General features: G+C 38.1%; 1 protein-coding gene and 1 long non-coding RNA gene across 2 annotated transcripts in view; one reads left to right on the top strand and one right to left on the bottom strand.

The window, feature by feature from the left end:
• HACD2 (3-hydroxyacyl-CoA dehydratase 2) overlaps positions 1–12,987 on the bottom strand; it is an 88,356-nt gene extending 75,369 nt beyond the window's left edge. The window contains exons 1-2 of the mRNA XM_031454617.2: positions 12,770–12,987; positions 9,980–10,097 (exon numbers count right to left, since the gene is read on the bottom strand). Of these exons, the coding sequence (XP_031310477.1) occupies positions 9,980–10,097; positions 12,770–12,924 (273 nt within the window). The 5' untranslated portion in view covers positions 12,925–12,987. The remainder of the gene's footprint in view (positions 1–9,979; positions 10,098–12,769) is intronic.
• A 78-nt stretch (positions 12,988–13,065) lies between these two features.
• The window catches only part of LOC135323066 (uncharacterized), a 48,516-nt gene continuing 35,165 nt past the window's right edge, over positions 13,066–26,416 (top strand). The window contains exon 1 of the long non-coding RNA XR_010384199.1: positions 13,066–13,144. This is a non-coding gene — a long non-coding RNA (uncharacterized LOC135323066). The remainder of the gene's footprint in view (positions 13,145–26,416) is intronic.

The raw sequence follows: 26,416 nt of genomic DNA, 5'->3' as shown, positions 1-26,416 counted from the left end.
TCTTGAACCCTTTCCATTTCCACCTACTGGCAATAAGCTCATTTTAGTTTAAAAATTCAACCTCAATGTTGAATGTCATTTTTCACAACAAGCTATTTGGAAACATCTTTTTTGAAAAAGTTTCTAAGCCTTGCACTAAGGAAATTATTTTTGTAAGTTACCAACAAATTTGTTCAGTTTCATTTTTTAAAGAAGACTTCACTTTTTAAAGAGTAGTTTTAGGTTCACAGCAAAATTGAGAGGAAGGTACAGATTTCCCATATACTCCTTGCCCTGACTCACACATAGCCTCCCCAACTATCCACATCCCTTATCAGAGTGGTACATTTGTTACAATTAATGAACCAACACTGACATCATTCAGAGTCCACAGCTGAGGGTTCAGTGTTGCTTTTATACATTCTATGGGCTTGGACAAATGTATAATGACATGTGCCCACCATTACAGTATTATACAGAGTAGTTCACTGCCCTCAAAGTCTTCTGTGCTGTCTACTTACCCTTCAGTTTCATTTTTAATCCAAGGTAAAACAACAACAACAAAGTCCAAAAAAGTTTAGCAAGTCTCAAGAGGAATAGGAACCCAAGCAGCTTTCATTCATGAATTTATTCATTCTGCTACCTTGAGTTCCAATTCTGTCTTTCAATTAGAAATTCCAGATTCTTGTGGGAAAGTCTGACCAGTCCAGTTTGGGCCAGGTGCGCACTCCTGGATCAGCCAGCTATGGCCTGAGAGGTAGTTAGGGGTATATACAGCTATGTGTCTAGTACAACTGGGAAAACTTCCAGAGAGAATAAAATCCCCTGAGCTGGGCAGCTCTACAAGGCATGACTACTACACTCACATTACTGTGGAGAGGGCCAGAGCTAATTTGGGTTATGTCTACCAGTATTTGGCTAGTTTTATCACACTATACATATGTATGATTCAATTTTATCTAATAATACCTATATACCTATATAATACCTATATAATAACATGTAGCCTTGAAAGACAGACACCAATAATGTTAACAGTGGTTATCTTTAGGTAGTAAGTTTATGACAAGAATGCTCTTCTTTCTTTATATTTATCTGGATTTTTTTTCTACAATGAATATATAGCACTTATGATCAGAGAGGAACACCTTTCCCCTCTCCTGTGGCTTCATAATGCTTTTCTCCCAAATATTTCTGGTCTTTCCCCACCTGTTAATCACTTTACCCCGGAAAGGAAGGATGAGTCAACTGAGCAGTAGATTTGGTTAAAATAAATGGGGCGTGTTCAACTCGGCTCCACCCTACGGTTTCCACAAAGAACCCTGAGTTCTCTTGTTTCCTCCATGCTGCCCTGGCCGCTTGCTGCCTGGAGCCAGCAGACTGGTGAGTCTAATTCTGGAGTTCAAACCCATTTGGCTTGCACACTAATGTATAGCCTCCAGCTAGGCCTCTATGACTAATACAGGTAATTTTTAGGATCCTTATGCTATTCCCCTGAGTTGTCAACGTTCAGAACATAAGTAAGAAAAAGAGGGTATTTACTGGGCTCTCTCAAAGGTTTCAGTCCAAATTTGTCTTCAAAATCCTTTTATACCCATGTTTAAAAGAGGAAATAGGTAAAATTTCCTTAATTACCATTATTTTTTCTGTCACTTAATCATACCTTTCATGCTATATTCTGTAATTTTTTTAATCATTGCCTGCTTTATTTTCATATTCTGATTATAAAATATTAAAGCCTCATAGAACTTAAAACTGGGAAAAAATGCTAAGATCATCTAATCCAGCATATTCACTGCAGAGAGGTTGAGACCAAGTGGCAAAACCAAGACTTAGTACCCAAATTTCTCATCTCCAGTGTTCTTTTACATATGCTGTGACTCCTCTCAAGTACAATTCTATTTTTAATTCTTTAGCCATTTCTGCCAGCTTTTCTATGATAATCATTCACCCATCAACACATTCTACCAGCATGTGTCTCCCATGTTCCTTCTGTATGACAAATTGTGAACTTGGCAAGTTTCTCTTTGGCTTCTGCTCTAAAATCAACTTTATCTTATGCTGTGACTAGACAGTCTTGCTTTTCTGGTATGCTTGGTCCTAGGAATTGGTCTGTCCTTTAGTAAGTGTAAATCAGTCTTTTAAAGGCAACAGATTGTAGAATTTTGCTTTTTAAACTAGTAACCACCACTCTACCTTTTTATTTTGATAAAATTAATGAGTCTATTTACATAAACATTAGAAACAATGCATTTGTGCTGTACTCGATCATCCTATAGGTTTGTTATCATTGCTACTATCTTTTTCTTTTTTTAACAGATGTAAATTCTGTACTTCACTTTAAATCAAAAGATAACCTATCTAAGCTGTCTATTTTCTTTCTTTTTCAAAAAACTTTTTAATCTTATTTTCCTCATTCACTTTGTTTTCTATTATATTTTATTACATACTTATATCACATCTTTCCTTTTCAATTTTAAGATTCACAAAGTGATATGTAAAAGCACACTAAAGTGTATAGAATAAAAAGCAGAAATTTCCTTTTATTCCCCCCAAATACCACAACCCTCCACAAAGGTAAACACTAGTTAGTAACAGTCTGATATGTATCCTTCCACACCTTTTCCAATATCTGCAATTTGTTTTTCTCTTGATTTTCCTAACCTGAAAACCTCGCCACACTTTCATAATTATTCTCATTATTTTCATCATATGAATTAAGAAGTCTATAAACTCTGTTGTGACTTAAAATTTATAGCACTAAGTTTGTCTTCCTTTGTTTACCTTCCTACCCACTTCATTTTACCCTGGTAAAATCTGAAATCTCTTATGAAATTCCACACGGACACCATGCAATCTGTATCATGGTCTAAAGCTTTGCTATCAATGCAGTGGTTACTGGCCACATGTGCCCATTTAAATTTAAGTTAAAAACAAATAAAACTAACAACTCAGCTCAACAGCCACATGTGACTAGCGGCTACTGTATCAGACAGCACAGATTTGGAACATGATCATTGCAGAAAGTTCTACTGGATAGTGCTAGTCTAAAGACCTGATTAATTTTATTTACTTATACAACAGTGAAAAATCCCTTGCTAATGTTCTTTCAAAGTTCTATTACTTTTTGTAGGTATTTTCAAAATGTTTCTAACCATATGAAAAACTAAAAATAGAGTTACCGTATGATCCAGCAACCCCACTCCTGGGCATATATCTGGAGAAAACTCCAACTTGAAAATATACATGCACCCCAATGTTCAAAGCAGCACTATTTACAACAGCCATGATGTGGAAGCAACCTAAATGTCCATCGACAGATGACTGGATAAAGAAGCTATGGTATATATACACAATGGAATACTACTCAGCCACAAAGAAGAATGAAACAATGCCATTTGCAGCAACATGGATGAACCTAGAGATCACCACATTAAGTGAAGTAAGTCAGACAGAGAAAGACAAATACCATATGATATCACTTATTATGTGGAATCTAAAAAAATGACACAAATGAACTTATTTACAAAACAGAAACAGACTCACAGACATAGAAAACAAACTTATGGTTACCAAAGGGGAAGGGAGGGAGAGGGATAAACTGGGAGTATGGGATTAACAGATACAAACTACTATATACAAAATAAACAAGGTTCTACTGCATAACACAGGAGAAAATATTCAATAGCTTCTAATAGCCTATAATAAAAATATGAAAAAGAATATATATACATGTAACTGAATCACTATGCTGTACACCATAAACTAACACAACATTGTTTATCAACTATACTTCAATTTTTTTAAAAAAGTCTCCATCTGTAGGAAACCGCATGGTCTATTATTCAGGAATCTGATGCTTTTTCCTAGCTTCATGTGAATTTTTTTATTTTTCAAAGTCTAAGGTTCCAAGTTATTTTACTATTATATTTTAAGATTTTATTTTTTCTGCTGGCTCACATACCTTTTAAATTTAAAAATTTAACAAATAAGTGTCCAGGAAAGGAAGGATCTGTTTCTTGAAAAACAGATCCTGTGTGGGACTTCATATACTCCCAATAACCACACTGAGATGGGCTTTCAGTTCAGAAGAGTTTTCTAGAATTTTGCCTGACTGTTCTGAGTTATGCGTTTCAATCTTCTCCACTTCTGGTAGCCTTACTTTTTGACAGGCTGTATACTTCAATCTGTTTTCTAGATTTCTTGGTTCTACTCTACTACTACTCTGTCAAGTTTCACTACTCTCCCTGTGTATTTTGCTTTTCTGCTGGACAGTCACTCATGCATTAGCTAGTCCCTCAACACATAATATCTTTGATATGCTTGGCACTACCTATTTTGTAATGTCCTGTTTTACATTCAAAGGGTACACTATGAACAGTTCCGACGGATTCTGCTCTCAGACTGTAACTGAGAACTCCTGCCTTTCTTGACCCTTCAATATGTATCACCTATTTCTCTGCATTGTGGTCTCCTTCCTGCCCTGAACGGCCACTATTGATATTTTCAGTTCTTTTTTTTAAATTTCAGCACGTTCCTTTCTACAGCGTTACCTGTCTTCTCTGAATACCATATCAATTTGCTTCTATTTGCCTGAGTTGTCAAGCAGTGAGGCCTGTGTGGGTGGACTCCTGTTTTCCACAGTCTCCCTCTTCTGTTCTCATGTTGTGACACTCATTAACTATACCTAAGTTCTATTTCCCTCTGGTTTTCTGAAGCTGGTTTGTCAGGGTTTGTTGTCATTCCTGTTTGTGTTAGGTAACCCCACTATAACTCGCTCTGCTAGCTTTCCAGAAGTCTCTTTTAGAGGTGTGTTTTCTCCAAACAAGTCCTCAGAATAAAGGTAGTCTAAAATGAGCATACAGCTTGTGTTCAGGAGCTCCTTTTAAAAATTATTATTATTGAGAAATCAGCATGTTTTCCCAAGGAGGAAAAATATTACAGATGATACTTATGTCCCCAGAAGAGTTTAGAAAAGCAAACTTACCATATAATGTGCCTAAAGTGTATAACTGTATTAATAACGCCACAGAGCCCAACCACCTAGTATCTATGTGGAAAAAAATCATCCAGTAATTGAGGTAAAAAGACAAAACCTGGCAGGGAGACGAGATGGGAACCCTCTTCTTAAGGACATTACAGGTTCTCAACAGTTTGCTATATTTTAGAAAACATCCAAACTCAGTTTCCTAAATATTTCATTAAAGGACCTGAAGAGAGTTGTGAGGTGAGGCATGATGAGTTAGACCAGAATATAGGGATTGGGCTTAGGAAACGACAAAAGCTGTCTCCTCTCCTTCACCACTTCTCCAGAACCAGATCTGCTGTTTCAGATCCAGCCCTAAATCAACTCTAGGAAAAGATAACAAGTGAAATCTGTTTTTTCCTTCTTTCTGTAAATGAGAGAGTTCCAAGCATTAGAAATACCTGGAAGAGATGAGACGGAAAGGGAGTGCCTGTGGTCCATTAGCCATTCAAAGATGGACACTGGCAGGAAAATGATACATAGAGCAATGTACATAGGTTGAAGATGGTTTGTATCAGTCTCAACAATTAATGACTTCGCAGAGCCATACTTAACCTATTGGAATCCTCACTGTCAATGACAGAGGCACATCCACTTACGAGTATTTGAAAGTGTCTTTGCTATAATCACAGTCTTATGTTAACTAAATATATTTAGAAATCCAAATTCTCTTAGAAATAATTTTAAAGTGCCATAAAATGGCATCAATCCACTAACTTCTAATCTTCACCTCACCTCTAACAAAGCTAGAAAGATAGTCTGTCCTTATCCATGAATATCATGGATCCAAAAAAAAAGAATGAACTAAAAAGAAATCTTACCCATAGCTCATTACAGATGAATGGCATTTAAAAAAAATTGAGATATAATTCACACATCAGAAAATTCACCTATTTAAAGTGTATAATTCAGTGATTTTTAATTATGTTCCCAAGGTTGTGCAATTATACCACCATCTAACTCAAGAATATTTTCATCACCTTAAAAATAAATCCTGTACCCATTGGCAGTCACTCCCCATTCTCTCCTCCCTACAACCCATTGTAACCATTAATCTACTATCTCTATGAATTTGCCTATTCTGGACATTTCATATAAATGGAATCAAACAACATGTGGCTTTTTGTTTCTGGCTTCTTTCACAAAGCATGTTTTAAAGATTCATCCATGTTATAACAAGTACCAGTAATTTATTCATTTTATGGTATGAAGATTATTTTATTTATTTATGAATGGCATTTTAAAATATGTTTTTGCTAGCTATGTTAATTAGCTCTCAGGATTACTCAAGATTCAACTCAAGACACACTGTATGTATTCACACACTGATCTCTTGGCCCACAAAGTTATAAGTATTTTACTTTCTATCAATTTACAAATCATTGCATACATTATCATCTTCACTGTACTGTGTCCCTGTACTTTGGTAAATATTTCGTGGGCTTCCTGCCTAGCTCCACTTTTCTCTTCTCTCTAACTTCTCTATGGTTAATGTGATCTGCTCTTGTCCATAGGTGACTGGTCCAGGAATAAGCACCTGATTCAAACTAGACAAATTAGGCCCTTCATCCAGAATATGGAAATGAAAATAAAAGATTGTTTTTAATTAGCTGCTCTCTTGACAGCAGAAATAATCTCAGGAGTTTTCTGTTACCATTGTCTGCCATGTAGACTAAGAAACCAAAAAACCAGTCTGCAAGAAGAGAGGAATCAGAGAAAGAGGAGCTAGTAGAGAGAAAGAACTCTGATCACAGACAAAGAAAGAGGACAGCAAAGACAAGAGACAATGCAAGAGCTCCTGGGATCCCTTTGGTGCTCCAGGCCATTCCTAAGGCCCAGCTGCATCCCTGCCCTGGATTCCATTGGACATACTATAACTTATAGTCAATTCCCCTTACAGTTTAAGTCAGTTAAGAAGGTTTCTATAATCTCCATGCAAGGACCCTAATATAATCATCTACCCAGTAAGATTTTAATGTCTTTATTAGTGAGGGCTCAACCGCCACAGCACCCATTACAGCGACTCAAACACATACTTAATGATCACCTGTGGAATATTTTGAAAAATTACCTATAAAAAATACTCAAGACATTCTTGGATGAGTATGGGGGGTGGAATTAGGATTTCTGTCTATTTTATTAAAAAGCTAAATTATTTTATCACAAACAATATATCTTTATACCTGTTTTATAAAAAATCATTTAATTTCCTCAGAAACTAAATTGTTTTTCTGTATTACACTACTACATGCTCATTCACATTTGCTTAGTAAACATTCTTAAATTTTTGAAAAAGCAGAAGTGTTATATTTTCCTAAGAGGATATGAAGTTTCTTGAAAACTAGTAATCTCTACTTCCTTTTTCAGCAAACTCCACAGAACCTTCTAAAGAATACTCATACAGATTATTATTCAGAATATTCATACAGAGATATGAATAGCTGACCTCCCTGGACTCATTTTTTTCCTCCTATAAACAGGATATACTGTCAAGCACTAATAATTCCCATAAGGATAACCTACCTGTAATTAAACAACACTAAGCACATGTAATTATTACACCATGCAGGTTGGGTAGGCAATTCCTTAACGGACAGCTTAGGAAATGCAGTTCTAGTGAGTCTGCTCTCTTGTTCCAGGTTGAGAGCTCTACTACCATCACTGCCATCTGCAAAGCTAATTCCCAGCAGATTCCTGGGAGTCATCATTCATTTTGTGGAGTCCTTTTCCCAAAATCAAATCCAGGATTTGTCACCTAATTGGTTCTTAATGGGGATAACAAAGATAAAACCAAAACTCCAAAATATTTTCTTAAATTCCTATCAAAAATTCTACAGGGATAAACAGACTAATCCTTCCAAGTCTGAGACTTAGTTCCCAAGTGGATACGGTATCACACTATATGTCACTACCTTCCCTAAGGTATCATTACTTTAAAAAAAATTATTTATTTTTATTGAAGTATAGTTGATTTACAATGTTCTATTAGTTTCAGGTGTACAGCAAAGTGGGTCAGTTATGTATATGCATATATATATTCTTTTTCAGATTCTTTTCCATTAAAGCTTATTACAATATATTGAATATAGTTCCTGGTGCTATACAGTAGGTCCTTGTTTATCTATTTTACACACAGTAGTGTATATATGTTAATCCCAAACTCCTAATTTATCCCTCCTCTGACCCCCTACCCTCTGGTAACCATAGTTTGTTTTCTGTCTGTGAGTCTATTTCCGGTTTGTAAATAAGCTCATTTGTATCATTTTTAAAAAATACATTCCACATATAAGTGAAGGATATCCCTAAATTTCAAAAATTATACCTCTAATATTACCAAGTCTTACAGAGACATAATCACGTTTAAATTATTATTAAATTATTGAAGTATTCCAGTTGGGTACAACATTTTACTGTATCAAGCACTGAGGCCATTTCTGATGGTTTTGACCCCTAACTTGCATCTCTGTAGCTTGAGAGAACTATGAGACCAAAGCTCTAAGAGACAAGTGCTACTTATGTACTAATGCCCCTTTCCAAAAAAAAAATTTAAGCCTCAGTTTAAAATATGGCCCACACTAGAATTTGCTAAAGTTTCCTCAAATTCAAACTGTTAGGGCAGAAAGGGACTTTACAGATCTACTTTAGTCTAATTATTTTACTAATGAGAAAATGAGGTGGACAAGAGTTGCCCAAATTCACAAAGTAAGTTGGTAAAATCAGCATGCTTAGAACAAGGACACTCAGACTCCAGCTGGAAGCTCATTTCATCATACCATCTACCTTAAATGTACAAGTATGGACAGTATTGAAATCTCTCTGCTCTCTGAGAGAAACAAATCAAAAATTACAACTTTCTGCTTTCAGACATGAGGGTGACAAGTTGAGGTAATACATCTTATTTCATGGAGATATTTCTTAAATATCCTTCTGAATGTTCCAACAGGCTTGGCCTAGAGGCTAAACGAAATGAAACTGAATACCAGATCTCTATGCAACCTGAAGATCTTTCACCACAATGAACTTGGCAGCTGTTGTGTGTGCCCAAAGCTATCCCATCCCCCTTTTCCATTAACAAAGTCTACAATCCCTTGGCCAGAGGACGGGCATGTGTCCTAAGCCTGACTAATCAAGTATCTCACGTCACTGTTAAGAGTGGTTGGTTTAAATAAGGCCAATCAGAATCCTTCCCTAGAAGTGTGACACAGATGAGAAAAATAAACTCTCTCTCGGTTTCCCACCATGTGGAGAAGGCAATCTGCAGCAGGAGAACCTAAGACCAATAATCAAATAGAAACTGAGCAGAGATGAGGGAAGGAAAGAGAGTGCAGCAATGTCCAATCTTTGGTTCTCATTCCTGAGCTGGTTCCTTTGATTTTGTGAGCTAACCCTGTATCTTTAGCAACTACAGAAGCGAGTAAATTTCTTATTTTTGCTTAAAATAACTTGAATTGGGTTTCCATCACTTGTAACTCAAAAATCCTAACATATGTTTAATCAGGACTAGATATATACATTACCCTTAATACAGAGAAATTAATAAACCATCACTTAAAATATTTTTTGGAGACTTCTAGACAGCCTGTACTGTTTCTTATACCTATCACTCCTGACATCCTACACTGACCAACTTCACTGTTTCCATTATATGCCTGGCTCCTGAGAGTATCTGAGTTTGCTAACACTTTCCTAGGATGTCCTTAGAATTTTTTTTTAAACCTAACATAAACTTGTTTCATTTGATTTCCAATGAAAGTTGAATGTAAAATATATTCCAGGTAACATAAATTAAATGAAATTTTACTTTATCTAGAATGTCGAAAACATAAACTAAGTATCAACATTATGCATAGCATGCTGAGGCAACTCTTCAACATTTAAAGCAAATCCAACAGAAACATGGCTACTTCAATATAATTTGGTAGCTGGTTTTTCATTTGACAACAAAAGAAATCAACAACAAATCTCAGGACCCACCTCCAATAAGGCTCCAGTTTGGAAGAATTTCAAAGGCTTTTCAATGGAATAATAAAGGCTATGATAGCTACCCTTAGCCAGGTATGCTCTGACCAGACCAACGGCTATAACGAGCCACCTAAGAAAAAGAGCAATCAGGAAAAAAAAAAAAAAGGTTAAGTAGGATTATAATATAAAGATATGGCAATGACAGATACTGCTAAAGGTGACCTCAAGAATCAGTGCCCTAGATTTATCAACTACTACTTTCAAGTGCCAACTGTATGTAATGCACAGAAATGTTGCACCACCAACAGCACCCTGCCAAGAGTGCTTTCTGCAAAAGTACAGTGGCACCTCACCCATCTGGAGCTCAGCCTTTTGGCAAATTTGCCTGTTGAGAACAAGGCCAGAGGAAGGGAATAAGCTAAATTAGGTCCTTGAACAGCTAAATCAGGTGCCAGAAAGTCCAAGACAAGAGAAAAATACCACTCAGGGAAAATTTTAAACACCCTGTGCAGTTAAAAGAGTCTGTAATAACAACAGGGTGGAAGGAAGATGTTTTAAACTATTTATACAAGAATCTCACTGAAACATACCCATACTTTAAAATCTATTATTTTAAAAGATTGCAAATGACATACAAATACTTTTTTTTTAAAAGAATACGAGGTTTTATTTTTAGCTGAGTTTCCCAAAATCAATTCAGTAAAGAAAGACTGATATAAAGAAAGATCAATATAAAACACAAAACAGGGAAGCACTTAAGCATATGGCTCAGAACGTTACATTTCTGTTCCACTGTCCTTCAAAATTTTTCTATTCTACTGTCCTTCAAAATCAATTTCCTGAGAAATTTCATTATGGAAAAAGTTCATTATGGAACTTTTTATTTGTTAGGTTCCATAATGAAAAAATAGACCTTTATTAAGGTATGTCTCCTTGAAGGTGGTAATAGATTTATTTATATGTACAATCTTAACTAGGCAATGAGGTATGTGGTCTCTGTTATTTCTAGAAACAAGCAAGAGTTTGTAAAAGAAGAAATTAATTCCTTAATGGTGTAACTGGTCCAGCATTAGCAGCCTCGAAAAAAAAGCTTACTTTATTCTCACAACCCCAACTTCTCTTCCTGATTTAAGACACCACTCCTTACCCTCCACCCCATTCTCTATGTTCATGGCTCAGAAATGAAGACTTCTTTTCCTCTTCCCTAATGTACCTGAAAATCCCTCTCCATTACAATGCTCTCTCATCAATGCCCTTGCTAAGATGACGAGAATTTTATTTATAAATATACAAACAGATACACACTCCTGAATATTCTTTTAAAATTATACTGCGATCGTTCCGCTGATCAAGAAAATTTGCATCTCTAATATTTCTTCATTGGCCTGTGAGTCAAGAGAAATAGGTTCTAGATCCAGAAATACTAACTGGTTCTTTGACCTCAAGCAAGTCAAGTAAGTTACAACTTCCTGGAGCCTAGGTTTCAGTACTGGCTATTTCTAATACTAGCAATAAAGCCTATGATCCTCTCAAGATATGTTTTTGTGTATGTGTGTGTGTGTGTGTGTATGAAAAAAGGTGCTGAAATGCTAATATGACATTAGTATTTGTATTTTTAAAAGGGTGGTGGTGGTGATGTATACACATATTTGCTTGTATTAGTATCTGAAATATACACAAAATTATCTGCCTTCCAGTTCGAGGAATTCTGGGTGGAACGGAAGGTAAAAGGGAGTATTTTTTTCATTGTACACCCTTGAATATATTTTGGATTTTGCACCTGGACAATGTACTGCCTATTTAAAAAATAAGTAAATAAAACTAGATGTTCATTATACAGTTCTTTAAATTTTTGTTTGAATTTTTTCATAATAAAATGTTAAGAAAAAACTTTTACAATACAATTTAAAAAGACATAACAAATAGTCTGATCCTGTGATCTTCGTCACCAAAAATTACGGGATCAAAAACTGGAAGAACTTTGGAGATCACCTGGCTCAACTCTAGTTTCTACAGGTGAAAAAAATGGAGGCCCAGAGAAATAAAATGATTTATCCAAGATCACACAGCTAGTTCGTGTCACAACTAGAACTAAAAACTCACTGTGACAAGGAATGGAATGAAATGAGAGAGAAACAAGTGGGGGTAAAATCCGTTTCCAGGGTCTATTCCCCTCCTCCCCAGTTACTCTGCCTTCCACCTGCAGTGTTTTCCCCACCCCAATCCATCCTAAAAAGTCTATAAACTCCTCTAAAGCACGCGCCTGCTCATGCCACTGGGCAAAAACTTTGAATGCGTTTCCATTACCTCTCACATTAAAGCTCAGCCTGGATTTTGAAAACAGCCGCCTCAATAAATGGTCACTCTGCAGCCAACGGTCCCTCCACTCCCTTTGCGGGGAAGACCTCGCTATTCGTGACTTGCCGCCTGGGCTCTCTGCGCTGCAGGATCGCCCTGCACACCGCCCTCCAGACCTGGCCCTGTGGCTAGCCCACCTGTCCTCTTAAGGCCCTCCAGACCAGCACCTGGGGAGCCTTCCCCAATCCCTCTTGGAGCCGCGGAACTCCAGCTCGGGGCACACCCGGTGCCGGGGAACTTGCTCGACCCCCGGCCCAGGAGAGAGTTCCGGGCAGGCACCGGGAAGATTCCGCCTCGGTTGCCCTCAGCGCCCAGGTGCCGGGGCCCGGACACCCGCCGCCGGGGCTGCACTGCGCGCGGCGGACTACTCCGGGCCGCTCCGCCGGCCGCAGAGCCCCCTCCCCGGCCAAGCTCTATCCCCCCCTTCCCGGGCCCCAGCCTCACCCCGCGGTCATCACCACATTGTAGATGACCAGGTACGCCGTGGCCAGAGGCCCCGGACCCTTCTTCTTCCGCGAGCCGCTAGCTTCGCCGGCTCCAGCCCGGCCCCCGCCGCCCCCATTCCCCTTCGTCGCTGCAGTCGCCGCCGCTGCCGCCATGTCAAGTGCCGTGAGGCCAGTCTCCTCGCGCGAGCACCACCGCGCGGACTGGGCACTGCAGGGCGGTGGAGGGAGGGACGAGGGGGAGGCGGGGCCGAGGCCGCGGGGCGGAGCCAGGGACAGTACACACGTCGGCCGCCATTTTGGAGGAGGGCAAAGACTCTCGCGGCGCTCTTTGCCCCTCCGCTCGCCTCAGTTGCCGCCGCCATCTTGGATCAGGGTAATCACCGCCTTCTTTGCGCTGCCGATAATAACCTCTCACTCCATCTTGGATTAGGTCAATGTCGCCTTTGGCTGCCCTCGCCAGGCCGGCTGTTTTTACTTCGCCCTCCCTGGTTACTCTCTCTCGTATAATTGCCGCCTCTCTGTTGGATTAAGAAAATGTTGCTTTCATTCTCCTTTCTTATCGTCACTTCTCCCAGTGGCAGTATCTTCACCTCTATACACGCGGTTCGAATAACCTGCCATTTTGGGTCGGGGCAATAGACGCTGATTTCGTTTCCCATCATCCCCAGAGGCTGGGGGGAGTTGCTCGTCTTAACTGGTAGATTCTGAAGTAGTAGCCAGGTTGACGGTTCAGTCGCCGCAGGTTTATTACTTTTGCCTTTTGACTTTAAGTTATTCGTACAGTGAAGGTCAACAAGTTTGCCCCTTACCTATACGATGAAAGTCGCACGTTTGGCCTAGGAGCCAGTGTCGTCTGTGAGGGCTTGGAGGTGCCCAAGAGCGTCTTCCAGCTCTAAGCCGCGTGGGCTCGCCCGTCGCCGAGGCAGGACGATGATGAGGTGATAAGGCTGTCGGCTAAGGGTGAGGTGCAGAGTCCAACGAGCTTTCCACCCACAGTAGCTCAAAATAGAGGGATGTTGGCATATATGGAAAACCTGTCCGCTTAAGGAAAGCGGGACAGCTTGTGGAAAGTGCTTCAACCAGCTGACCCCACTTTCCATTCACTGGTTTGTTCTAGGGTTTTTATTTTGGTTTGTAAAAGTCTCCTAACGGTCAGTTTTCACATATTCATAAACATAAATTAATTACTGTACATGCGATGGTATAAAATACTCTTTCCAGCAAGTATTTATGGAGCGTCTGCGAGATTGCTTTGTGGTTCTTGGCACTAAATGAAAGACAAATCCTCCATCTCCCAAAGGTTATATAGAGGGAACCAGATAAAAAGAATATGTATTAGTTGGTGAAAAGTGTTATCAGTTAGGAAGTTGTTGCAGTAATCCAGGCCATAGTGATAGTGGTTTGGGCCAGGGTAGTTACAAATGAGGTGATGAAAACTGAATTGAATTCTGGACATACTTTGGTAGAGCTGCAAGATTTGTTGATATAGTAGATGTGGATTAAGAGGTAAAAGAGACATTATGAGTAACTTTGAATAATTGAGTTGTAGAAGAAGTGATTTTGAAGGCAGAAATCAGCAAGTCTGTTTTTCACTTGTTGAGTTGGAAGTCTGTTAGACATCCAGCTGGAGAGGTTGAGTAGACAACTAGATTTAGACACTGAGGTTGCAGGAAGAAATGTGGACTAGAGATATAAATCTGAGAGTCATCAGGGTTGGGAAGCTATTTAGAGTCATGACACATCTAGAGATTGAGGTATAGCAACTAAACAATGGTCAGAGCCTGATCCTTACAGTCCCACAGGTTGTGCAGAGATCCTGTTGCCTGATTGTCCTAACTTCTTTTAAAGAGCAAGTTGGTGTACTCGAATTACAGACTGATCAGAGGGGAAAAAAATTGCAAAGGAAATAAAGAAGTGAGCCATCTTGCAAAGCAAATAATCACCCGTCTAAAAGCTTCTTTCATTCGTTTAATGATTTTTCCCCCAATATAACCTACTTAGTGGGAAAGTAGGAGGCAGGAATGCATGAAGCTCTGTCTGTTGGAAATCAATTTAAAACTCAGTGTATCTTCTTACAGTTGCTTAGGCCCAGCTCCAGCCTGTTCCCTACAGTATAGTCACAGTGATCTTTTCCAAATACAAACTTGTTCATATCTACTACCTCTCCCCTCCCCACTCCTTTAAGACATTTAAATGGCTTTTAAAGGCAATTAAGATAAAGTATAAAATATTTAACGGGACCTACAATAATGTGCATGGTCTTGCCCCTACCTGCTTCTTTAGTCTCAGTCACACCATGCTCTCCCTAGGCATACTGGCTTTATCTTAGGTCTTCCAGTGAGTGATGAGCCTTTCTACCACAGGGACTTTGAACTTGTTATTGTGTCTACCTAGAATCTTTATTCCTATCTTCCTCCTGACCTAAATTCACCATCAGTTTCCCTTAACTGGAATGAATCATTCTCCTTTCCATAGTCTCCATGTACTTCCTCTCATGACATAGACCATGGTAATTCTGTATTTACTTGTGTGATTTCTCTCCCTCACTAGACTACAAGTTTATAAGAAAGGAGCAGGGTATTTTCTTGGTGGTAGTGGTTTGTTTGAGTTGTTTGTGTTTGTGTTTTTCCCCCTCATTGCCTGACACATTGCCTGGCAACATGACTCAGTCTGGATCAAACATGGTTTCCCTAGCAAAAGTAATTATTTCAAGACTTGGGACTATCATGACACAGAGTACATTAGAGTCCTTCTGTGAAATTAATATAAGTATGCTCAGGTGTACTGTTTGTCTTTTTGTCAGGATTATTAAAGATAAGAGGAGGGGAGTGTATAGCTCAAGAGACAAAGCGCACGCATAGCATACACAAGGTCCTGGGTTCAATCCCCAGAACCTCCTCTAAAAATAAATAAATTAGTAAACCTAATTACCTCCCCCCCCAAAAAAAATTAAAAAACATTTTTTAATTAAAAAAAAAAAGATAAGGAGATGTAGGTGCCCCAGGCTCCAGATAATCATCTTGCCTTCCATGTGGAAAGAGAAGAAACTAAGCAAACGAAAGAGGGAGTGTGTGTCTTAAGGGCTATGAGTCTTGGTTCCAGTTCCTGAGGCCTGGTACTTGATGCTTTTCCTTCAGTTTTTGTGGGTTTTCACCTTATTCTTAACAGCAAGGGAATCAATGCATTTCTTTTGCTTAACCTGGCAGTCCCAGGACAAAAAAACATGACTTTCCCATTTATTCCAGTACCAGTCCTGGAAATAATCTCATTAGTTTGAGTCACATGCCTGTCACTGAATATGCTGATTGGCCAGGTCTCTGTCATATACCCGTAGTGGAAGGAGGGATGCTTCGCCCAAACTGTGTAAGGCAAGATAATGAATCAGGTTCTTAGTTATAGGTTGAAAGTATTATCTGAAAAGACAAATCAGCTCTCATGTATTAGTTTTCTATTGCTGCTGTAACAAATTACCACAAACTTACTGACTTGAAACATCAGGAATTTATTCTCTTAAAGCTCTGTAGATTGGAAGTCCAAAATGATCCTTTCGGGGTAAAAATCCAGATATTGGCAGGGCTTGTTCCTTCTGAGGCTCCAAGGGAGAACCCTTTTTTTTTTTTTTTTTTTTTTAAATCTCTTCCAGCCTCTAGAGCTTGCTGGTATTCCTTGGCTCAGTCACATCTCTCCTATCTCTTCTTTTGTTGTAATGCCCTCTCTGATTTTAATCCTCCTGTGTCTCTCTTATAACAACCTTTGTGATTACATTGGGCCCAACCAGATAGTCTGGGATAATTTCCCCATCTCAAGATCCTTAACTTAATCACACCTGCCAGTCCCCTTTACCATCTTAAGTAACATTCTGGGGATTAGAGCATGGACATATTTGGGGGAGGGGCATTATTCTGCCTACCATATCCCATTACAGAAAGAAAGAAAGAAAGAAAGAGAGAAAGAGAGAAGAAAGAAAGAGAGAAAGAGAGAAAGAGAGAAAGAGAGAAAGAAAGAAAGAAAGAAAGAAAGAAAGAAAGAAAGAAAGAAAGAAAGAAAGGGAAAGAAAGAAAGAGAAAAAGAAAGAAAGAGAGGAAGGGAGGAAGGGGAGGGGAGGGAAGGGGAGAGAAGGGAAGGGAAGGAAAGGGAGGAAGGAAGGAAGGAAGGAAGGACAGACTTGAAAAATGACAAACATGGGGACCAAAAGAGGAGAGAGGGCTTGTGTTGGTGATGATAAAGAATAGTAAATTGAAACTAGAATAATGATTGCTTACTGAAAGCAAAAGCCAGGATTTCTCTGCAGGTGAATGCTAATGCCAATGCTAGGACTGAGAGACTGATCCAGTGAGTTTTCTAGGGCCTTCTTTACTTGCACGCTAATCTCATTGATTTCAACATATGAATTTTGAGGGAGGGCGTGTCACAGACATTCAAACCATATAAGTTACCTTCCTTGCCAAAAGGGATTTTGTGAGTGTGATTAAATCAGGGTCCCTGAGATGAGAAGATCATCTTGGTTTATCTGAGTGGGTCCCTTGTAATCAAAAAAGGGAGGCAAAAGAAGACTCAAGAGTCAGTCAGAAGGGGATGTGACTACAGAAGAAAGTTGTAGAAAGATGCAGATAAAGATTGAAGAAGGGGGCTTCCAGAATCTGGAAAACAAGAGGAAATAGATTCTTTCCTAGAGCCTTGAGAAAGGAATGCAGCCTTGCCAACATCTTGATTTTAGCCCAGTGAGACCTGTTTTGGACTTCTGACCTGCAGAACTGTAAGATAATGAATTTGTATTGTTTTAAGCCACAGAATTTGTGGTAATTTGTTACAGCAGCAGTTGAAAACTAATACAGCTAATACATCTATATTGATACCAGCCAAAAAGCATTACTAGAGATAAAATCTTTCATAACGTTGAATGTTTCCATTCATCAGGAAAACAACAATTTTAAACATGTATGCATAATTACATGGCCCTTGTGTTAATGTTCCAGTTCTATGTAGAGAATTATAAAATATTGTTGGATGACATTAAGGAAGACCTAAAAAAATGGAGAGATACTGAGTTCATAGATTGAAAGACTTAATACAGTAAAGACAATAGTTCTCCCCAAATTAATTTATAAATTGCATGCAAGCTCAATCATAATTTCACCAAGTAGTTTTTGTTGTTTGTTTTGACTTTTGTGGAATTTGAGAAGCAGACTGAGATTTTATGTGGAAATATAAAGGTCCAAAAATTGCCAAGATATTAGAACTTGCTGTATAAGATGTCAAGATTAATTATAAATTATAGTATTTAAGGCAGTATAGAATTAACATAGGGATGGCAAATAGACTGATGGAACAGAAGAGAGCCCAGGAACAGACCCACACATGTATAGTCACTTTATGACAGAGATAAAGTAGTGAAAAGATGGACATTCCAATAAACGATGCTGGGACAAGTGGAAATTCATGTGGGGAAAAAAAATTCCCTACCTCACACTATACACAACAGTCATTTCTGGACTTAAAATATGAAAGACAACATTTAAAGCTTTTAGAAATTAGGAGAATATTTATGAACTCAAAGGTAAGGAAGGAATTTTAAAACAAGATATAAAGAGTACCAACTATAAATGAAAAAGATTGCTACATTTGATTATATTAAAATAAAGGGCCTTTGTTTATCAAAAGATAGCATAAAGTAAGCAAAAAAAAAAAAAAAACAAGGTACAGAGTGGGAGAAGATATTTGCCATACATGTAGTTAATAAAGGACTAGTCTCCACAACATATGAAAATTCCTTCAAATCAGTACAAGATAATCATATGTAAAATGTGGGCAAAAGACTTAAATAGGGACTTTACCAAAGGAAAAATATAAATGACAAGTAAACAGGTGAATATGCTCAACCTCTTTGATCAGGGAAATGAAAATTATAACCACAGGGAGATATCATTAGCCATCCTCCAGAGTGGCTAAGATGAAATAGTTTGATACCATCAGTTGTCGTTCAGGGTGTCCTGTGGCAGAAACTCCCAAAGGCTGCAGTTGGTAAGTTGGCGCATTCACTTTGAAAAACAGTTTGCCATTGTCTAGGAAGGTCAAAGATACGTATATCCCATGACTGTTTTTCTAATGCTGGGTTGATGGCCTTAAAGTTCCCCCAGGATACATATACCAGAATATTCAGAGCAGTATTTTTTATTATAGTCCCACACTGCAATACAACATAACATCTATCTACAGTAGAATAAATAAATTGTGGTCTGTCTTACAATGGGATACTTTACAGTAATGCAAGCAAACAAATTGTAGCTCTGAGCATAATACAGAGGAGTCTCAGAAACAATATTGAATGAAAGAAGTAAGGCACAAAAGAATATATACATTATGATTCATTCATCTAAAGTTCAAAATCAGGCTAAATGAAATTATATTGTTTAAGAGATTTATACACAGGTGGTAAAACTAAAGAAAAGCAAAAAAAAATTATCACAAAAGACAGGATAGTGGTTACTTACTTACCGAGGATAGTGGATAGTGGGGAGGGAGGAATTTATGACCAAGAGGGGACAAGTAGCAGGGGTGAGAAGAGGGGCAGGGGGAGGAGTTCTGGGAGTAATGAAAATACCTTATTTCTTGACCTGGATGGTGGTTATATAGGTTTTCCCTTAGTGGTAATTCTTTAAGGTGTCTATCTGTGATTTGGGCCCTTTTTGCTATACTTTACATGTTAGATATACTTTATAAGTTAAATAACATAAATGATAGATAATAAAAATAAAGAGGAATGCTGACAGTAGGAAATAGGATGGTCTGCATCAGTATGGCCACTTGAGAAACTATGGTAGTTAGTCGGGGTATAAGAAAGATGTTGAGGATCTAGAGTCACTGGCACCTCTTTTTAAAGGAAGCTGCTGAGGCAAAGACCTGGTGACAGATAGTGGCTGTTATTTGGTATCCTATGATTCCCATCCCTCTGACTACAGATAGGAATATATGTATAGATGGTAAGACTATACAACACAGCAATGAAATGTTTATCACACAGTATTAGGATAATGGATGCTTATGGACTAGAGCTGGGCACCTGACCCTGGAGCAACTGATAGGGAGGCATCCCTCTCTCTCATCTTTTCATCTCCATGGAAAAGGCAACTTCTATACACAGGTGGGGTGTGCTAATCAGATTTCCAGCTTCCTGAACAATGGAGACCAAAACTAGTTAGTTAGAGAAAAAAGGAATACATTGAAAGGACACTGGATAGCTCACAAAATTGATGAAAAAACTGAAGAATAAGGTTTGGAACATCAACAGGAGCCAGGACAAATTAGGCATGTAAAAATAGAGACCAAATCAATATACAGGAAGAATCTGATTAGTATCCAGCAGCTTCTGTCATTGGCCTGCCACCATTGGACATCGGGTGCAGCCATTATTGTGTCCTCTGCCACCTCTGGAGAGACTCTAAACTGCCATTTACTTCTCTGTGTTATTCCAGAATCAAAGTCTTAGGAGCATATGGTTGGAAGTTCACAAGCCCAAATTCTAGAGACAAGGAAGCTGGGAAAGGGGCTATTTGCCCATACTTGAGCTTCTTTATTGGAATTCCCTCCAAATAGGAAGTGTGTTTAGATACTGAGTGGCCGAAAATGAAAAACACCTATCACAGGGAATATCAGAAATAAACATATCTAATTCACTAGGCCATGTTTTACCTGGTAGACAAGAGATTGTGCACAGAGTCATTGAATTGAAAGGCAGCCAGGCTGACTCTTCCTTCTGCCCTGCAGTGCACAATTCTCTCTCTTTTTCAGTTTTTCTGGTTTTTCTGCCTGTGATTGGAAATGGGGAGGGGTACGTAATTCTGATCAGCCCTGGACTACTGGCCAGGCTGTCTTCAGTTCAGGAAGGTAGGAGTCCAGATGTCAGCAGTCTTCATGGTTGGTCAAGCACCTCAAAACATACCCGTATACTCTCTGTTAATGGCCAGATGGAAGATGGTGGTGAGGTCATTCCCCACCTCCTGAACTGATCTGGTTTCATTACACAAAAACCCGGAGAAAAGGAGGGGCAGGTGATAGGATTCAAACCTAAATTCCATTCTAAACTTTCAGTTTGTTAGCCCACAGAAAGGCCAGTGATATGACCTAATATGAAAAAATTATATCACATTATTCTTTTGAGAATGTGAGCTTGGAAAAACAGATCTGAGCAGATGTGGAGAGGAGACCCTATATGGTGAGATAGCTGCCTTAGTATTTGATGACTTTCTGTGATCAGCTTTAGGCCAGAGGTCTTCTAAATGGTTAATGAACACACCAGTGAAGATCAGTCACATTTATGAACAAATGATTAAAACAATGAGGTAGATGCCCTCTTCTGTTTCTCCTTTTTCAAATTGTCAAAGATAAAAATTATACTGTTGGCAGGGTTATAAAGACATTCTTAAACTTTGCTACTGAATCTGTAGACTTATAGATACACTGTCTGAAAGGCAGCTTGGCAATACATACCAAAACCTTCAAACTGTGAGTGTCCTTTGTCTCAATGATTACACCTCTTGGAATTTATCTTAAGGAATTTAGGATATGAAAAAAGATTTAGTTAGTTATAAAAGCTCATCACAATGCTGTTTGTAATACCAAACTGTTGGAAACAATCTAAATGTTCAACAGGACAGACTGTTTAAATAATGATAGAGGTTTAAAATAGTATGCCATTCAAACATTAAAAATGATTTTGCAGAAACTTACTTTCAGATGATTCAGCAAGAATAGTGTGTGTTTATGTGTGACAGAGAACACAAGCATGGGAGAGAAATTGTGAACAAAGAGCAAATGTGGCAAAGTGATGTGATTGTTAAGTCAGAAACTATGAAAGATCTGAAATTTTCACTCTATTTGCAAGCTAACAAGGTAGCCTGCCACACACACACACACACGCACACACACACACACTCTCTCTCTCTCTCTCTCTCCTATTTTCATATATTTCTTTTATGGCCCAGCAGCAGCGACGGGCCCAGATTTTGTCCCTGAACCATTACTGCCTGTTGTTAGGGCCTTCCTCCCAAAGAACAGCCTCAAGGCATTGCTCCCCTTTGTGACCCAGCCCAAGTGCCAGCCTCCTGTAATGAGAGAACAGGCCTCTTTGCCCAGCTCCCTTGATGAGGAAATATTCTCTTCTTTTGAACAGCGTAGGGGACACACATGGGCCAGGGCCTGCTCCAAGTGGGTGGAGTGTGGGGTTTCCCAGGAAGGGAAGCAGGGCAGAGTTTGAACACTCAGGGTACACTTTGTGGCTTAAGGTATGTATGTGGGGATTAGTCTGGGTCCAGATGGAGGGGCAGGATGAGGATGTGTGTATGTATGTGTGTATATATAAATGTTATTTATATGTATATGTATATATAAATAATGAGGCTTCTGAGTCAGAAACAAAAACGGTTTGTCATTTATGGCAAAAACAGTAGCCAGAGCAACATCTTATGTTGGTTCCCAAGCCCCACCTACACAGGGCAACGTCATGCAGGCCTAATGATACCTGCATATGCAGTGGGGTGCACTACAGGAGAGGAACCCTGGAATAAGGAAACTGATCATATATATGGCTGCTGGTGACATATGCATCCTTCCCTGCAAAGAGAGAGAAACCTTATCTTTATTCTAGAATGTAAGAAGGTCTTCTCCAAGAGGGGAAGGAGGGATCTTTATCTTTACTATTCCGATCGGGTTTCCAGGGAGAGAAACATATTTAAGCTTCACTTTCTTGGTATATCTCTGTAGGGGAGAGAAAATCAAACCTTTATCCTCTACCCTCTTAGGTTCAGTGTCTGGTATCCTGTGAATTGAACTGACAAAAGATGAATAGAAGAAAAAGTTTTATTTCATATACAGATGGGGAGCCTCACAGAAATTAATTGAAAACCTTGAAGAAATGGATCAGATTCAGAGGATTATATACTATTTTAACAAAAGGCAATAAATTTGTGGTGAAGTGACAAGACAAAGCAAAGGAGGTTTAGGTTTTTATGGGCAGTAAATCGTGGGAAGGTAAACAAGTGGGGAAAACTAATAGGAGATAAGGGTTATTTTTAGTAAAGTTTGTTATGTCGCTGCCATCTCTGGGCTGAGACAAGTTTAGAGTGGTGATTAAGAGTTATTCTGCTCTTCCTGATGTACGAGAGAGGATAGGGACACATGCACAAAGGGAAATATGCCCTGCTTTTAGGCAAATAGGGGGAGGATAGAGCTTTTTCTGCATCTGCTGTTTTTCACTTGCCTTCAGCTCAGAATAGTTCTTATGCCAAAGTGGCATATTTTGGGGTAGTACATTCTGATCCCCCTCAGCTCCTTATACAGATATTCTTGAATTGACAGTAAACGTCTTTGATCAGAAGACCTGGATTGTGCAGAAAAGTGAGATGTTTAGAGTGAATCATCTCCCAACAGTATTCTGCATGGAGGGTTTAAGGGTGTTTATTAAACTAAGTTCTATCAAGCTTTCTCCAAGTTTGAACAAAATTTAAAATAAAAAGTTAGGGAAATAATAATGCAGAGACGCATTTGACATGGAAATTGTTTAGAATATATTAAGTAGAAAAATGGACTACACATGGTGCGTAGTAAGGTCTCATTTTTATAAGAGTTAGGTATATCTGTCTACAGAGAAAAAAAAAATCTAGAAGGGGATATACCAATATATTATTAGTGTTTATCTTTGGATAAGTAAGGGCATTAGGTTTTTTTAATGTTCTTTCTGTTTATAGGTATTTTGCTTTTTTCCAGTGAGTGTTTTTGTGAGTAAACTTTTTTCTTTAACTTTATTAAAAACAAATCCCTTTTTGTCTTTTTGCCTTCTAATGAGAGTAGATATCAGTGACATGTTGGGTTTTTTCTCCCCTCAATCTTGGATATACTTAAACTGCCTTGCAAAAGGGGAGGGAAGAGAGTAAGGGAAAGATAGGCAGTATGGGGGAAGTAAAAAGAAGAGGAGAGGAACCTAGGAGAAGAGACAAGTCTGGGAGGACTTTTCAAATGAAACACTGATCAATATGAACTCCCTTATCTACTTCCCTTACAAAATCAGTAAATTCTTTCATATTTTTATATGAATTGAATTTCTGGTAGAAAACTCAAAAGGAAAAGGAGACAACAGTTAATACAGATGATGTTTTGGGTGCTACCTGGGATTTTCAAACTAAAGTGCACTGCCAGAATAAAGTGCACACCCAGAATAGTGGTTTTCAAACTCTTAAATAATTTTGAGGACCCTAAAGAGCTTTTATTTATGTGGCTTATAACTATTCTATATTATCCATATTAGACATTTAAACTAAGAAAAATTTAAATCATAAGAATATATAAGCTGTCAGAGTGATGACATTATCACACATCATGAAGCTTCTGAAAAACACTCTACATTTGTGAGTGAATGAGAGTGAAAAAGGCAAATAAGTTAGTATTTTTATTGAAAGAGTACTGTCCTCATGTTCCCCCTTAAGGCGTCTTCAGGAGCCCCCTAAGTCCTGAACCATGCTCTGAGAGCCACTGATGTAGAGAACTAATACTTTGTTAGGCAGGATACAGGGTCCACTCCTGGTTGGCTTTCTCTGTTCTGTAGCATCCTGTTGTTGCACACTGAACCTCTCTGCTCCTCTTTTCTCTTCTATTGTTCATTGTCTTTTTGCTCTTTTTTCTGGGAGATTTCTATAATTTTGTCTTCCAATCTAATTCTTTGAATGCTTATTTAATTAAAAAAATATGAATAGCATCCTTTTTTGTTTCTTGGATATAATGTTTTCTTATGTCTCTTTGATGATGTTTAATTATTGTTTCTTCTCCCTGCATGGTCTAAGTTTCTCCCAAGTTTTTTGTTTGTTTGTTTTGTTTTGTTGTTGTTATTTTTTAATGTTTGTCATCCTCTGTCTTTTTTTGTTAGAGACTTGTCTCAAATGTTTGATGGTATTTGGCTATTTGCCTGTATTTAAGAGAGTGGTACTAAAAACTGAAGCTTGTGTTCAGGTAGGGCCTGTTGACTGTGAGCCTTGCTAGAAAATGCTAAGAGTCACTAGAATGACCTTAGAATGATCAGACAAATCCATGATATCCATAATTCAGTCAGATATTACTTTAATGTCTGCAGAGATATGGCCCTACCAGAAAGTAGGATATGAAAACATTTTGGGATTCTGCAGCCCAAACAGTTTTTGACATGCTTACTAAAGAATCCTGAGGATCCAAAGATCTGGCCTTAAGTATCTGTAGAGATAGATGGGAAACATTTAAATATCTAAGGAAAACTAAAGAATGTAAAACCAATGAAGTCATGAAAGAAGTAAGCTACAGCCTTTTTGGGGGGGAGGGTGCATACTTCTATGAATAAAGGAACATTTAGGACTTAAGATTTTAGAATTCCAAACATAATGACTACAGAAAGGGACTTAGCCTGGCATTCAGAATCACAAGAAATATCACTGGGTGTCTTGTAGCTTCAGTCTCATGCCCTGTTGAATTCAGGTTAAGAAACAAACTCAGCCAGCTGCAAAGGTAACGTACCCCCAAGTGGGAAGGTAACATTCCTTCAAGTGAACAAATTTTTGTAACTTTGTTGAATTTGAAATTTAGTAAAGTAAATCAAATGAAGTAATGAAGTAAATCAAATCTATAATACTAAAATAATTAAATTCTTGAATTTATCGAATGTAAAGAGATTTAGGCATATTAGAGAAACAGGTTAATATGTGATTCCAATGTAAAATATAGATTATGTAATTATTTAGATTTGGGATTCAAAATTTAACTCTTACTAAATTTATAAACAGTATTGAAACATTTAAAAGAAATAAAGTCCCATGGTGTTTATAAATTTAATTTATTTATGAGACTTACTTTACTTGAGAAGGTATTTGCTTGGGGCATTTCTTGAGAAGTTCTATTATGAAACAATTGAAGAATTTAACGTGAAAATGAAATGTGTTCATTACATTTATAAATGCAACTTATAATGATTAAGGGGATTGATTAATTAGGTGCTAAAAGTCCCCTTAAAAGTGAATATTACATCTTGGTAAATGTTTAAATCTACCAAAATGGTGACCTTTAGAATATTATCAAACTTAAGTTTGTTATCAACTTAAATAGATTGTTATAGATATAAGTTGTTATATGTAACCCTCATGGTAACCACAGAGCAAAACCCTATAGTTAAATACACAAAAGATAAAGAGAAAGAATACAAGCATACCACTAAAGAAAGTAATCAAACCACAAAAGAAGAGAGCAAGAGAAAAAGAATGGAACAGAGAAGTACCGCAAAAACAGCTCAAGACAACGAACAAAATGGTAATAAGTACATACCCATCAATAATTACTTTAAATGTAAATGAGCTAAATTTGCCAGAAGACATAGGGATAAAAAACAAGACCCATCTGTATACTGCCTACAAGAGATTCACCTTAGATGTAAGGATATGCACAAACTGAAAGTAAAGGGATGGAAAAAGATATTATGTGAAAATGGAAACCAGAATAAAGCTGGAGTAGCTATACTTATATTAGACAAAATAGATTTTAAAATAAAGACTATAGTAAGAAACAGATAGGGAGTTATATAATGATACATGGGTCAATCAAACAAGAGGATATAACACTTTAAAATTTATATGTACCC

Source organism: Camelus dromedarius, chromosome 2, assembly GCF_036321535.1.
Source record: "Camelus dromedarius isolate mCamDro1 chromosome 2, mCamDro1.pat, whole genome shotgun sequence".
NCBI lineage: Eukaryota > Metazoa > Chordata > Mammalia > Artiodactyla > Camelidae > Camelus > Camelus dromedarius.
This window is presented reverse-complemented; position numbering and strand designations above follow the sequence as displayed.